The 15,061-nt window shown below is 24.9% G+C and overlaps 1 protein-coding gene across 1 annotated transcript; it reads left to right on the top strand.

Annotated features, from left to right (window-relative positions):
• Positions 1 to 220: 220 nt before the first annotated feature.
• On the top strand, positions 221 to 12,629 carry LOC112596172 (inactive pancreatic lipase-related protein 1-like). The gene is made up of 7 exons (XM_025341665.1): positions 221 to 405; positions 3,236 to 3,359; positions 3,485 to 3,636; positions 9,717 to 9,962; positions 10,450 to 10,629; positions 12,261 to 12,423; positions 12,507 to 12,629. The coding sequence occupies exons 1-7, from the start codon at positions 312 to 314 to the stop codon at positions 12,547 to 12,549; spliced, it is 1,002 nt and encodes a 333-aa protein (XP_025197450.1). The 5' UTR covers positions 221 to 311; the 3' UTR covers positions 12,550 to 12,629.
• The last annotated feature ends 2,432 nt before the right edge of the window (positions 12,630 to 15,061 follow it).

Genomic DNA, 15,061 nt, shown 5'->3' with positions numbered 1-15,061 from the left:
ATTATATACGCATAAGTAATTAATAATTACTATTTACTACTATTATATGTATAATACAGTTATAATAGATTTCCTTGTTTGATCAAATAATGTTATCTAAATATTATCTTAATTGTATAAGAATTTAATAAGACTATGTATATTTTATTATTATTTTTTATAAATTCATATTATTGACATAAACACAAGTGTGTTTTAAAAAAAATTGTTTGATTGAGATCGGTGCTTTTGTATTTAGTCTTATTTATGACTGTTTGATTATCACCGACTACAATTTAATATTTAAACACCGTGAAAACGACTTTGTCGAAATGTTAGAAATCTTAAATCATCAAATTTCAGTAATAACTTTGTTATGCATGATTACCGTTTTGGTTTTTACCAACGATATTTCATCGGAAAGCGGTAAGTTGTTTAATTAATTTCACATTTTTACGGTATAAATTGTACTAGGTAGGTTCTTGATTGGTACTACATAATATATGTTATATAAAATAATATAATAATTTCAAGAATTATAAGAATAATTGTTAATATAATCTTATTGGTACCAAATAATTATTGTTTATATTAGATAATTTAAGTTTTGGCTTTAAGTTTTAGATTTTGAGCGGAGCGATAAATGTATTGATTGTATTTTAATATACGTTATTTTTCTTGTCATCATCTTTTGGTGCAGTAAAAATGTTTCAATTTTTAAGTTTGATGATAGTTTATGGTAGTAAATATCCAATTTGTAAATAATTCTTAATAATTTTCTTAATATTCGGTAAAAACAAAATAAAATAAAAATTAGAAAAAGGAGAATTTTTACGTTAAATAAGATTGATTTCTTTATTTTATTAGAATTCAAAAATCAATAATTTAGAATCTCGAAATTTTCTTAAATTTATTATAACTTTCTATGTATAATATTTAACAAATATTTTAATTTTTTGAGCAATTTATCAAAATTAGAATTTTTTTTTTCTATAAATGTCAATTAAACATTTTTCACTCACTTAAAAAGCTTGAAAATCTTAGTCAAGGTTCTTAATATTTAAGTTGTTAAAAGCAAAAAATAAGTATAAGATCTATGAAAATTAGCTGGTTCAAAATTCTTGAAAACTTAATATTAAATCCTACAAAATTTTTTTATATTTGTATCAGAATATTGAAAATATATAAGCATAATTTTTATAACTAAGATTTGAAAAATAAATGCTATGGAACTGAGACTAAAATATTAAAAAAAAAATAAAATAATTTTATATTTGAAGTTAAAATTTGAACGAAATTAAATATTTAAGCTTTTATTTAAGTTATTAAAATAAAATATTTATTATTTTGTCATAATTTAAAAATATTATTCATGGGAACTTAGAACTTATATGTATATAATTTATTTAATTATATGTAAAGACATTTTCAAAATATGTAGATTGATTTTAAGATATTACTTGTTTAAATCATAAACCTATTCACTTTGTTTTAATGTAAGGTGGTATTGATTCAAAAGTTGTTATAAATATATTTTATACAATAATTAAATATTAATATTATAATATATGTAATATTTTAGGCAAAAATTAAGTAAACTTATTATATAATACTAATAGTGAAATAAATTAATTTGATAAAAATATCAAAAAGATAATATGAAATATACTCAGTAATATAGGCTGACAGGTCCGTCTTCACTCAGAATCATTTTTCGTATATAATGATTTGTTATTGAATTCAAATTTAACACATTCATTTTAGTAACCTACTCGATACCTAATGTATACCAAAGCGATACCGACTTGTCCACCTTTTAAATGTTGCTTTAAAAAAAACTAGGGTAAGTCTTTTATTGAAGTATGAAATATAATATAGTCATTAAAATTAATTAAATATATAAATATGTTACGTGGAAGAAATAGATTATAATTCATTTTTTTCAATTATATTAAATTTATTACTATTAGTGAAAATAGTTATACTACTGAGCATGAAAAGATAAAATCAAAAACGGGTTTGACTTGGATTAAATTCACATGCGTTATATGCACTTGAATAATAATATATAACTATATAAGGCCCAGATTTTTATAGAACAATTGTTAAATATGCACATATTTATGCACTTAAAATTAAAAATTATGCAAAAAATTCTTTATTGTATGTAAAAAAAAAATTAAACATCTTAAAAAAATTACAAAACATATTATGTAAAAAAAAAGAAATACAATTTAAATATCAGTATACTTCTGCTTGTAAATGTATATAAACTATTATATCTACTGTTTAATTAAATAAATGCAAAATTAATTATGGAAAATGTAATATCTATTTTAGAGCAAATACCAGCGTGAAAATACAAAATGTTATTTTAAATTTTCGAATTGGAAATTTTTACGATTGTCATGTAGCATAAATTTATATTTTGAAAAACTTCTTTTTACGTCACAAGACACGATAGATATATATTTAAAACACGAAATTTCTTTAGGTGACAAATCTTCAATGCCTTTCTTATCGTTGCTTATTTCTTCGCTTAGTATTCAACAAATTTTTATGATTTAATAATATCCTGGATTCTTTGATAATACTTGCATTAGTTTAAGTTTAGTGAATTCCATCTCGTTTACATGACTTTAATATTTTGAACCGATGAGATGGTTTTTGTTAGTTTACGTCTGATTTTTATATTTATCAGATGGTTTCTGTGATGCATTGAAAATTAAATAATATTACTGCAAGTTAATTTTTATTGAATTCTTTATAATAAATCTTGAAATTTTTGAATAGATATTGCATCGTTTTCATTAAATATATTGATAATTTCTTTGACTTTATCAAAGTTCTTATCATAATAGTAAGATACATTAAGCTGTGTTCCTCAACTAGTAATAACAAGCTGTGGCAATAAACTTAAATTTTGAAAAATTTTTTTTAAAATATTTAAATTTAAAAAATAAATAAATGTATTTAGTGAATTAGAGCAAAAATAAAAAAACATCAATTATTTAAAAAAAAATTAAACTTTTAAGTTATTTTTACTAAAATATGCAAAATTATGCAAAAAATGTTTAGTCATAGAATTTGCATGATACAAAATGTTAACATTTTGAAATAAAATAATTTTAGGTGAATTGTAGAAGAATATGCATTTCCATAAAAATCGGGTACCTAATAATATAATTGAATATTAAAATATTGTATAATATCAAATATATTTTTAGAATAAATATTAATTTTTACATTTATTCAGGTTCAGTCGATAAAGAAAATGAATTTTATGTTGGCCGAAAAAATTATCACAATGATGAATTTTATCATAAGGAAGTCAGACTTTACCATACATCGAAACATGTATTTTACTGGCTTTATACAAGGTTGAATTTTTAAATAGTATAAATAATATTTAATAATAAATGGTTAAATTTGATTATTAAATAAAATTGATTGTAATTTTTTCAAATTTAAGAGATTTTTTTTTTTTTGCATATGGAAATTTAAGAGATAACACCAGCGGTCAACTTTTAAACAGAAGTGAGGAACATATGATCGAGTCGACGACGTTTAACGAAAATAATCCAATTAAAGTTATAATTCACGGTTGGCTTGGCACTACTCAAGAAAAAGAGGGCGTTTGTTCGTACAACGTAAAATGTAAGCTTTAAATTTTTTATATAGTAGTGATTGGAAAAATATACTTTTTGACTTTTTCCTAATACTTATTAATAAATAGCTTATACCTGATTTACCTATTATTATCAGGTATAGTCTAGACCATCTAGAATTTTACAGGATCTCGTATTTTTTTTTAATGATTTGTTATTACTAATTTGTATTTTTTTAATAACAAAATTTAATTTTTGAATTTTTAAATTATTACTTATAGATTATATTTTATAAACCATAATTTATGAATTTCAAATATAAGTTTTAGAAAAATAAATATGTCTATACAGTGATGTTCCTACCTACCAAATTTGTTGAGTGTATACTCGGCACAGTCTTAATAATTTCAATTGAAAACAATAGAGTGCTAAAAAAAAAGATTTTCCATGTACCGCATGGCGTTATTTTCTAAATAACAATAATAATTTTTTTTATAAAATTAGATTTGGTCTATTCAGTATAATTATGTCATCATCATAACATTGGATATACAATTTTATAATTATTATCGGTATTGCCAGTTAATTATGTACTAATATATTATGTTACTGTTGTTTCTAATCGACGACAAACAATGAATATCATCATAAGGTACAGCTTTCGTCAGCCTAAAATAATTTCCGTACTCAAAAAACAATATACAGTGAAACCTCTGAATAGCGGACACTCTTGGTCACCAACATTTTGTCCGTTATTCGGAGGTGTCCGTTATTCAGAGGGGATACATTTTTGAAATCTATTTGTATAATAATGTACTATGTATGTATATATACATACATACAGTGGCGTTTCCTGACTTTCGGCGTTAGGCGTTAATGTGTGAGGAAAACAATTAGGAAAACTCCCCTTACGGGAAATAAATTCGTATCAACTATTAACAATCAACATATTATTAAAATTATTTATTTTAAATACTTTTAAATTTTTAAAAATACATCCAAATCCAACATCTATAAAATTAAATATAATATAAAACTGAAAATGTACAAATTAATATAATAATGAATATATTATAGACTGATTTTTATTTGAATTCAAATTCTATTCTTCTCTCTTTCTCAATAAATTTGTTTATAACATCTTCATAAAATTTACTTCTATTTGCTCTTAATTTGAAAACCAATTCTTTTTCTATCGATATTATGCTTAAGTTGTTCATCCTTTCTTGAGTTTGAGTTGAACGACAATATGTATGGATTCTTTTTAAAGATGAAAATGATCTCTCCACTGAAGCGGTGGTTGTTGGTATAGTAGATATTAATTGTGCCAATTTATACACCTCGGAAAATCCACTAATTAAGCTCATTTCAGAAAGATAATTCATAATTTCAATAGGGCTTTTATCAGATGATTCGTTTAAGGTGTACCATACATGAAGTTCATTTTGTAGTTTACCATAGTTGAAAAAATCGCCATAAATGTCTTGTAAATTTTTAAGTAAATTAGATGGAAAATTATCTTTTTTTGCAAAACATTTAATTTTTGAAGGATTAAGTAAATTAAAATATTGCAATTTTTCAAACGATTTAAAACGGATATTAATTTGAGTTTGTATATTGTCGATTATTTCAAAATAGAGACGTCTATAATAATCTTTTTTATCAGTTTCTGTTTGTCTAACCCTGCGATTACTTACAAGTTCGTTTGAATTTTCAGTAAACGATGCCCATATAGTATCAAAATTTTCCCTTTCTTGGTTTAATTGATTTTTAAAATCAAGTATTTTTTGACTACAAAATAAAATATCAAAATTTTTTGATTGTAAAATATTGAACAATACGTCAGTAAAAATAAGAAGATTAGATAATATTTGTATAATAAAAATGTTTTTATTTTCTTGAAGAAAGTTTGCAAATCCTTTTGCTGTCATTCCAGTAACATGATCAAAATCACCACTTTCATAGACAAACATAAAAAAATCAACCAATGATGTTCGATGATTATGAACTGTATGAACTAATCGTGAAGTAAAGTTCCAACGAGTAGTAGCCAATGTGGGTAATTTTTTAGTCATAAATTCTGAAAGTGCTTTTAGTCTTTTGGGGGAATGAGAAAAAAAAAACAGGTAAAGAGTTAAGACCTCGAAAAAATATTTTAAGTTCCTTGTTGCATTCTAATGATTGTTGAAGTATTAAATTAATAACATGCGCATAACAATGAGTAAACATAGCTTTAGGATATTTCTCTAAAACTTTACTTTGCAAACCGTTTAAATGACCAGACATTACTGCTGCACCGTCATATGTTTGTGCCACTAATTTGCTTTCAATTTTAAATTTTTCTACTACTTGATTTACGTGATTAAATAATGAGGCTGCTGTTTTGTCAGCACTCATGTCATCAAATCCAAGAAAACGTTCAACAATTTTGTTTTCGTTTTGTGAAAAATATCTCAGTACTGTCGATAATTGCGATTTATTACTAATATCAGTCGTTTCGTCAAGCATAATTGCCACGTATTGTGTATTTTGAATTTCATTAAAAATCTCATGTTTAATAACATCAGCAACAGAATTTATTAAATCGTTTTGTATGGAAACAGAAGTGCCTCGAAAAATAGTAGATGTATCTAAATGTTCTTGTAACAATGGATCAAATTCTTGGCTAGAAATCAATAATTCCATATAGTTTCCCCTATTAACTGAATATTTGTTTTCATTATGTCCCCTAAAAGGTAATTCCTGTTTAGCTAAAAAACATACTGCATTTATTAATCTTTTTAATATTTCTCTATTTTTTGCAGCTTTTTCATTATGTAATTGAATATCTATTTTTCTTTGTTTATCTAATGATATATCAATTCTAGCAGTTGAGGATGATAAAAATGTTTTAAGTTTAAAATATGCAGCTATATGAATTTCTGATTCAGTATGTTTTTTAACAGCTGTATTTAAATGATTTAAATCATCATAACCTTGATTGTTCCAAACAGTTTTTTTGGTAGAAAATAGTAAACAAGACCAACAAAAAAATTTATTCGATACTTCACAACCGCATAACCAATCAGATATATTATAAAGTTCTTTACGAAAATGCCGAGTGCATGACGTATTATCAACTCCAGTCTTTTTAATTTTTACTGTTGTTAAAATGTCAAGATCTGGACACGGTCTACCATTTTCAACTAAAACTTTTTTTTCAGCAAATGAAAGTCTTGAAAAACATTTTTGTTTTAATTGATTTACAACTTCGCTACGGTTATACATATTGTTAATATGGAATAAGTTAAATTTAGTTAATAATAATTTAAACAATATTATACATTTAATTTTCAAGTAATTAAAACTACACGGGACGTATAGTAAATTAGTAACAAGTGTATTTTAAATAAAAATAAATACCTCACTGTCTTGAATTATCTAACCCATTAACCCAATAAAAATGCATAGAACCGATGTACGGAAATATACAATAATAATATTAATATTAATTAACATAAAAATATATTATGTTTTCGACGATCGGCGTTGCAGTCTTGCAGTACGAGTGTACGACGTAAACAGGATAACGTGCAGCCGCGACGATCCCCACTAACGGTCCAAACACAGTGTATAGGCTAGCGCTAGACTAGTGAGTAGTGGCTAGTCGTTAATTTCATTTTCAACGACTTGGTCTAGTATTAACATGGCACCGAAGTTATCCGAAAATATCACGACAAATTACGAATATGAGATATTAGATACCACAAGTCGTTGTTCGAAACATTAACGTCCTACACGGCTACACCCTACACAAACACAACATAATACAATATTATTCCGTAATCGGCGTAATCTTATTGGACGCCGTTGCGCGTCGTAGTTGCAGACGGCGCGGGCGAATGGTCGAGTTTAGAGCTTAAAATAGACAATAGTAACAATAGTTTATTATTTGATATTATTATTTTTACATGACAATTATTTTAAGATTTTGTAAATAAAATTATATAACCATGTAATATACTAATATGAATTACAAATTACAATATTACACACATGTATGACATCAATGTTTAGGGCGTTAACACACAACTTGCACACCCAGAGAAAACGCCACTGCATACATATAATGTTATTACTTATTATTTATTGTAAATTATTATTATTTTTATATTTTTACAAATTATTATTAATTACATATTATTATTTAAAGTATATTTTTACAATCAAAATCAAAATTATGTATATGTATTTTTAAATTATTTTTGTTTGAAAAAATTGGTGAGCTTTGTTTATGATTAATGCAGTCATCGCGTCGAAAACCGTCATGCGTCAATAACTGACATACTTTTGTCATAACACATAACCACTTCACCGATAACCGAATTTGTCGTAATCGTATCGTCCCATAACGAGTTTGTTATCGTAATTACATTATTACAAGAGTGCATTCGTATGTGAATACGTATTATTTTCAAATAATTATTAGGGATTTACCATCATTTTAAAAATTCCCTAATAAAATAATGTCCATTATTCAGAGATTTTCCTATTGAAAAATAGTGAAAATGTCCCCGTTCCCCAAAAATCATCCGCTATTGGGAGGTGTCCGCTATTAGGAGGTGTTCGTTAGTAGAGGTTTCACTGTATAATATAGTAATAACCTATAATTATTGTATTTTATCGGCTCATAAAATGTTAATATCATAATTCATAAAAATGTTTTAAAATAATATTTGAAAATATGATGTTTGTGACTCGTGAACAATCTAAATAAATTAATTTAGATGACTTAGTTTTCTATCTTAGATGGCAGTGAGAATGTGAGATACCAGTTGTATAATTTATCTAGATAAGATAATAGATACGAGTGTTTTATCTAGATAAATTTATCTAACTACATTTAACTATGGCACAACACTGAGCAGTATAGGTACCCATGATTTTATAAAAAAAATCTTGAGTAGGTATATACTGCGTATATGGAGAGTATATCTGTATACCCTATGGGAACACTAATGCTTATATTGTATAACTTAACACTTTTAAGAGAGTTTTTGTAGAGATAAGTGCAATGATAATTTAGTTGTTAATGAATAGATTAGTTCATTTTTCGAAAAATTTCAGGATAAGCATACAACATATTTGTAAGTTTTTAATTAAAAAGTATTGTGTGTTTTGTAATGTATATAGTTTTGTATAGAGCTACAATATTTTGAAAATATTTTTTTTATCAAGGTTTACTTAATAATTTAAAAATAGTTTTATGCATGACCTAAAAAGTTTTAAGACGTTGGTGCTTTTCGGTTATCATATTCCAATAGTTGCCAGTAACGACCGGAAAATATCACTCACTATATATTATTGTATTCTCGCTGTTTTTAAATATTACAATTTATTATATGGTGTTGCTATTATACTTTTTTTATTTAATAAAATAATTATTTAAAACATAAATTAACTATTACCATGTAGGTACTAAATATAACAATAATACTTTTTTAAATAAACTATGGATAAATGTACGATATAAATATCAATATAAAATAAAAATTAAGGAAACAGAGACATGCATTTAACAATAGTCTGTATTATAATTTGACTTTTAAGTAAACAAATAGTAATTAATTAAATGTTTTTGTCATCAAAATAATACATATATCTGCTATCATGTAAGTATTTAATACGGATCGATGAGTTACTGACCGATTGTCTTTTATTCTGTTTTTCAGTTAATACTCAATATTTTGAGTAAATATGTGTCCCGGGTTTACAAAGTTATATTTTTGATAGATCTGCTCATGTTAAAATGAATTTTCATTCTTTAAAAAATCATAGAGAACGACAACTGAATAGTACTAATAAATTAACTAATCTGATTGCTATACTCAGCTCTTAAATTGTGCAATGCGACGGTATAGTATTATATAGGATGTGACATAAACACATAATATAATTTTGTTTGTAATATTGTATAAAAATTAAAAATAAATATAATTGTAATCCAACAAAAACGTATGAATACAAGTTTATACAAGAGCCATTTATAATAGACACACCCATTTTATGTTTTTCAAAGTCTTACAATACTAAGGGTCTAAACTATATTATTATTAGTTATTACTGTAAAAAAAAATAAATATTTTTCAGCATATTTGAAAGTGGGTGAGTACAATGTGATCTGTGTGGATTGGAAACAATATTCGACTGATTTAACATACGCAGTCGCTAAAGCAAGGGTCAAATATATTGCTCGAGATATCGCCAAGGTGTTGACGAAGATAACATACAACTTGACGATAGCCTATGATAGTGTACACGTGATAGGACACAGTATGGGAGCACATATTGCCGGATTCGTCGGAAAAAATTTACCCAACCTTCCTCGGGTCACAGGTAATCAAAATGATGCATGCTAAAATAATATTTAATACTTTTAAATGAATAATATTGGTTTGAAAATAAATAAAAACAACTATAAATACGGCAAGAAGAGGTTTTCTTCATAGCCTGCAGGGTGAAAATGGCGGTGTCATCGATTTCGTGCAACCTTCAGTTTAGATCGGGTCAACAATATATTCTAAAAGTTAATAAAATAACAAAAACTATATTATAATATTAGATTATTACATAGTAATAGTTAAAAATTCAATGTTAGCTAAGTTCTTATTGTATATGAACAATTAAGAATTTTTTGATGAGGTGATCTTCAATTGTATTTAATATTTTTTACAAATACTGCAAATCATAAATTAAACATTCATTATTATATTTGATAAATTAATTGTAGTATTTTTAATTGTTATAGTAATAAATTACTAATTAAATATCTTTCAACAATTTTTATTAGTCATTTATGTTTATATTAATTAATATATTTCAGGATTAGATCCCGCAAAACCGATGTACGAGAAAAGTGATCCAGAAGATAGACTAGCTATTACTGATGCCATGTTTGTTGATGTAATACATACTAACGCTGGTCAAGACGGGTTAAGCAAATCTATTGGTCATATGGATTTTTTCCCAAATGGAGGAAAAAAGCAACCGGATTGTGAAAAATGTAACTACTTAAAAATTAAAATATTATTTAATAATTAAAAGGAAAATAATATCAAAATGTAACACGAATATCATTGATAGTTATCTTAAATTAGATAATGAAAACCGTTTCGGTCTATTTATTCTGAAACGTTACGCATATTTTCATTTAGGGTTTCTCTTAACTATAAATAGGAAAATATCTTTACTACAGATTGATTGTCAAATTTCGAGTATCAAAGTAACTTTATCTTATAACGGAGTTCGATAGTTTTCACTTATTATTAGATTTTAAATAAATGTCTTTAAAACCTATGTACGTATAACGTTTAAAGTTTCAAATAGTAATAATTGGTTTACGGTCAAGACCATTGACTCGTGTTTATGAGTTTACATATATAGTATCATTTTGCTTATCTAATATTTCTAAAAATCGCGAATAATTTTTATGTTTTATAACATATTTACTCTTGATACACATAAGATATTTTGAGCTCATTATGTAAATATAATTGATTTTTAAAATTTTATTAAAATGGTCCGGATGAAATCCTTTTAAATCGTGTGTCCTACTACCGATATCTTTTTAAGGCTGCTTTTATTTAGGTAGTTTAAAAATCTCTGATGTGTTAACCGCAAAGCCCGTAAATAATTATTAGTGTGTGAATGTGGCTTAGTATGTGTTCTCTAGCATACATATTACGTGCACAAACAAGTCATCCTAGACACGATCGAAAATATTTTTGACACGACGTGACAATGAATAATTTCTTTAAGAGAGCAAAAAATATATAAACTCTTAGTAATCCAATTACAATTTTGATAAATAATTTGAACTCGTTATCACCTTTTTATTTTTTTAAGGAGTTGAATTATAAATAGTTTGAATAGTTTTGAATTTAAATTAATTAAAAAGGTTAATAAAAAAAAAAATAAATAAAATAAGAAAGTTTATCCATCAAAATATATAAAAAAAGACTAATAAATTTAAACTTAAAAATTGTACTATTAGTATGTATGTTAATTTTTTATTAGTTTGTTGGTATGTATGGAAAATGCAGTAGCTTAGAACCCTTTTAAGGGTTTTGGAGCCGATGCATTTATTGTGTAAACATTTGCATCACAAGAAATATTCCCATACTTCGTGAATTCGTGATACAGTCAGATTTCATTAATTCTATTTTTACTGTGAAAAATGAACAACTTTTGCGGATTATGTGGATTCAGATTTACAAAAATATATTTTCAGAAATTATAATGATAACGTCTATTCATATTTTACAATTTGTTGAGTATTTTGAGATATATCTTTTGCAGGCATTATTTTAAATTGATTAAAAAAATTAAGTCCAATTCCATCTAAATAAAGTTTAACCATTACACAAAACAAAAAGTCTAATATATCTGCAAGGCTTAATCGATGTTCATGGAAAGTCATTTTTGATCACTGAAATAGTTTGATTTTATTTTTATTTTTTAGTATGGTATATTAAAGTATGGTTACCTTGTAACTTAATTAGAAATTGCCTGGAAACTTTTTCGTCTTAGTTAATAGCAGGCTTTAATTTCTTTAACGTATACATATACTACCATAGTGTTGGTGGCGACTTGTAGTGCATATTATTATATTTAAGTGATATTCTGTGTTAATAGCTACTTCGTGTAGTCACGTATCAGCCTATCATTACTACGCACACTCCATATGGGCCAAAGACGATTACATTGCATATAAGTGTTCCAGTTGGAAAGACTATGAAGCAAACATGTGTAATCAATCCTACACAACTTATATGGGCGAATTCGTAGATATAAAAGGGTTTGCAATCTATTTGTACACATTTTCCATACCACTGTTAAATAAATAGGTCGTAAAAATATGATAAATTAATTTTGTTTCAGGGAAAACGGTGATTATTTTTTAAAAGCGGCCACACGAGATTAGTAGAATAAAATGCTACGAGTAAATCCATCACTGAATAAAATGAAAATCTTTAATATTATTAAAACAAGTGTTATTTATTAGTTAGTTGAATTATGTATTAATATATAGTTGAGCTGTATAATATTTTTTATATTGATATATATATATATATATATATTTTATATTTTTACTACTTGCATAAATAAGTTTTGATTTTTTGATCGACTCGCTGTGGTTAAATAAAATTATCTTTATGCTACACTTCTATAATTGTACAACAGATATTAACATTAATATAATATATTATTGCTTTATACCATTGATAAAATATTTACAATTGGTCATCAAGACATATACGGATTGACAGAATTTTTCTATCTGGGAAAATTATTTAGAACGGCCTTTTATATTATAATATCTAATATTATATATAAAATCAAATATTACTAATGTTTTTTAAGGTAAAAGGTGATTCAAATCCCCCCCCTCTCCATATACAATTTTAAAAATTGCAATTTTGTTTACTGACTTTTATATGTATTAAAATAAAACTTGTATATAAATAATATAGCAAAAAAATTTAATATGAGAGTTCTTTATTAAGTAGGTAATGCACTTTTTTTTTAACTTAACAATAATTTTTTCTCTATCAATATAATTTCAAAAATGTTTCTAGCATAAAATCTTCTAAATATGAATCGGATAATGTGCTTCTCAATTTTATTTTAATACATTTAAGTACCTACAGAGAATGATCTTTCACAATCAACCTATAACAATAATAAAATTAATCTTATAATATTATAGTTATACCTTCCGGAAAAATTATCTTACTTGTGTCGTTAGCAAAGTAAGTAAAAATTTATAAGCTTAAGTCAATGTGCTATAACTATTACTTATTTCATAAGCAAAGTATAACAAAAGAAAGCATAATTTTTCCACGTATATTGTGTTGTGCAATTATTGTATTTCTTTAAATTGTATTCATTATTATTATCATTATCTTCATCATCGTTGTGATTCAAGGTATAGGTCTCCAAAATGTTTTTTTTTTTTTTTTTTAATGACTCCCAGTTATTAGAAAAGTGTATTAATTCTAACTTTAATTTAACAGTAGTAACTTCTGAATCAAATTTTATTAATTTAAAACAAGAAAATTGAGTGTTTTAGCTGAAAGACTATATTTAATGTCATTGAAGTTGCTTGAAGATAAACAATATAAATCGCATATATTTTTGAATTTGACAAAAATTGTTTTTTCATACTATTTATTACACTATCCATAACAATATTATATACTTCAACAAAAAATATCTTATAAGGATCAATTATTGGCTCATACTTTGCTTTATCGCCAAATTGCTTTTTATTTTTTCTTGATCTTAATGTGGGTAATTTGCTTTCAATAATAAAGTCAATATCACTATTTTATTCTTGGGTTTTTTTTCACCCCATTTAAAAATTTGGTATTTTATATAGGCATATTATACATGTATAATCACCGTAGCCTTGATAAAAAAAATTAAAAATCATTGACCAAGATATACTATAATTATTACTAGATATAATATAACTTAGTCCGTGTTAGAAATTAAAATAATTATTTCAATTATGATAAAAATGTGATAAACTAGTAAATAATAAATATTAATAAATGTAAAAAAAATAAATTCTAAAAGTCGTTAAAAATAGGTTAGAACGTTTGATGCAATGTCATTTTACATTTTTATTTAATCATTTATACAATTTTCGAAAATTTTAACAAAATGCCCCGAAAAATAATTTTTTTAAGTAAACTTGATTTCATGCGATAACTAGATGAAGGAATAAGTTTTGAATTTCAAAACTTCTTTTATACAATAAGGTGTAATGCCAAAAAACTATGAGCTAAAAAAAAGGAAAATATGCAATTTTTTTTTCTTTTACGGTCCACAGCCACTTGTTAATTTTTTTTTTTTTGTTAAAAACCTAGTATTACCTCTTTTTTAGAGTGTAAAGTGTTTTTAAATTTGTTTGAAACAAGCTAAAATGTTTGATGCACTGTTGTTACTTAAATTTATTTCACTTATAAAACAAACGTATAGAAAAATGTATAATTATTGGAATGACGTTGGGTGAGCGATTGAGCGTCGTGTTGATTGTCGTATCGAACTTTATTCTTTATTAATGTTGATGTGTCGCCTTTGACTATATTCGAATTTGCAGATTCCGGCATTACTCATTTGTGTATGTGTGTGGTGTTGTGTATCATTATTATTGTAATATGTATTACATAATTTGTGTTTATTTAGTTGCAAACATACTGTTCTATTCATTTTCTTAAATCTAAAGTAATTTAATAAAGTATATTATATTTTTTCGTTAATTTATGTTTATACAGCTACAAAGATATCGTACTATTTATTTTCTTTAATTTAAAAATAATTAAATAAATATTGATATATTGATATATCAGAATTTATATATCATTAAAATATTTTATTATTTATTTGAATAAATAAATTAGAAAAAGTATTGATTTTTTTTTTATAAT

Source organism: Melanaphis sacchari, unplaced genomic scaffold, assembly GCF_002803265.2.
Source record: "Melanaphis sacchari strain LSU unplaced genomic scaffold, SCAv2.0 Contig305_pilon_pilon, whole genome shotgun sequence".
Lineage (NCBI taxonomy): Eukaryota > Metazoa > Arthropoda > Insecta > Hemiptera > Aphididae > Melanaphis > Melanaphis sacchari.
Note: the sequence above shows the minus strand (reverse complement) of the source record. Positions and strands in the feature narration are given on the sequence as shown.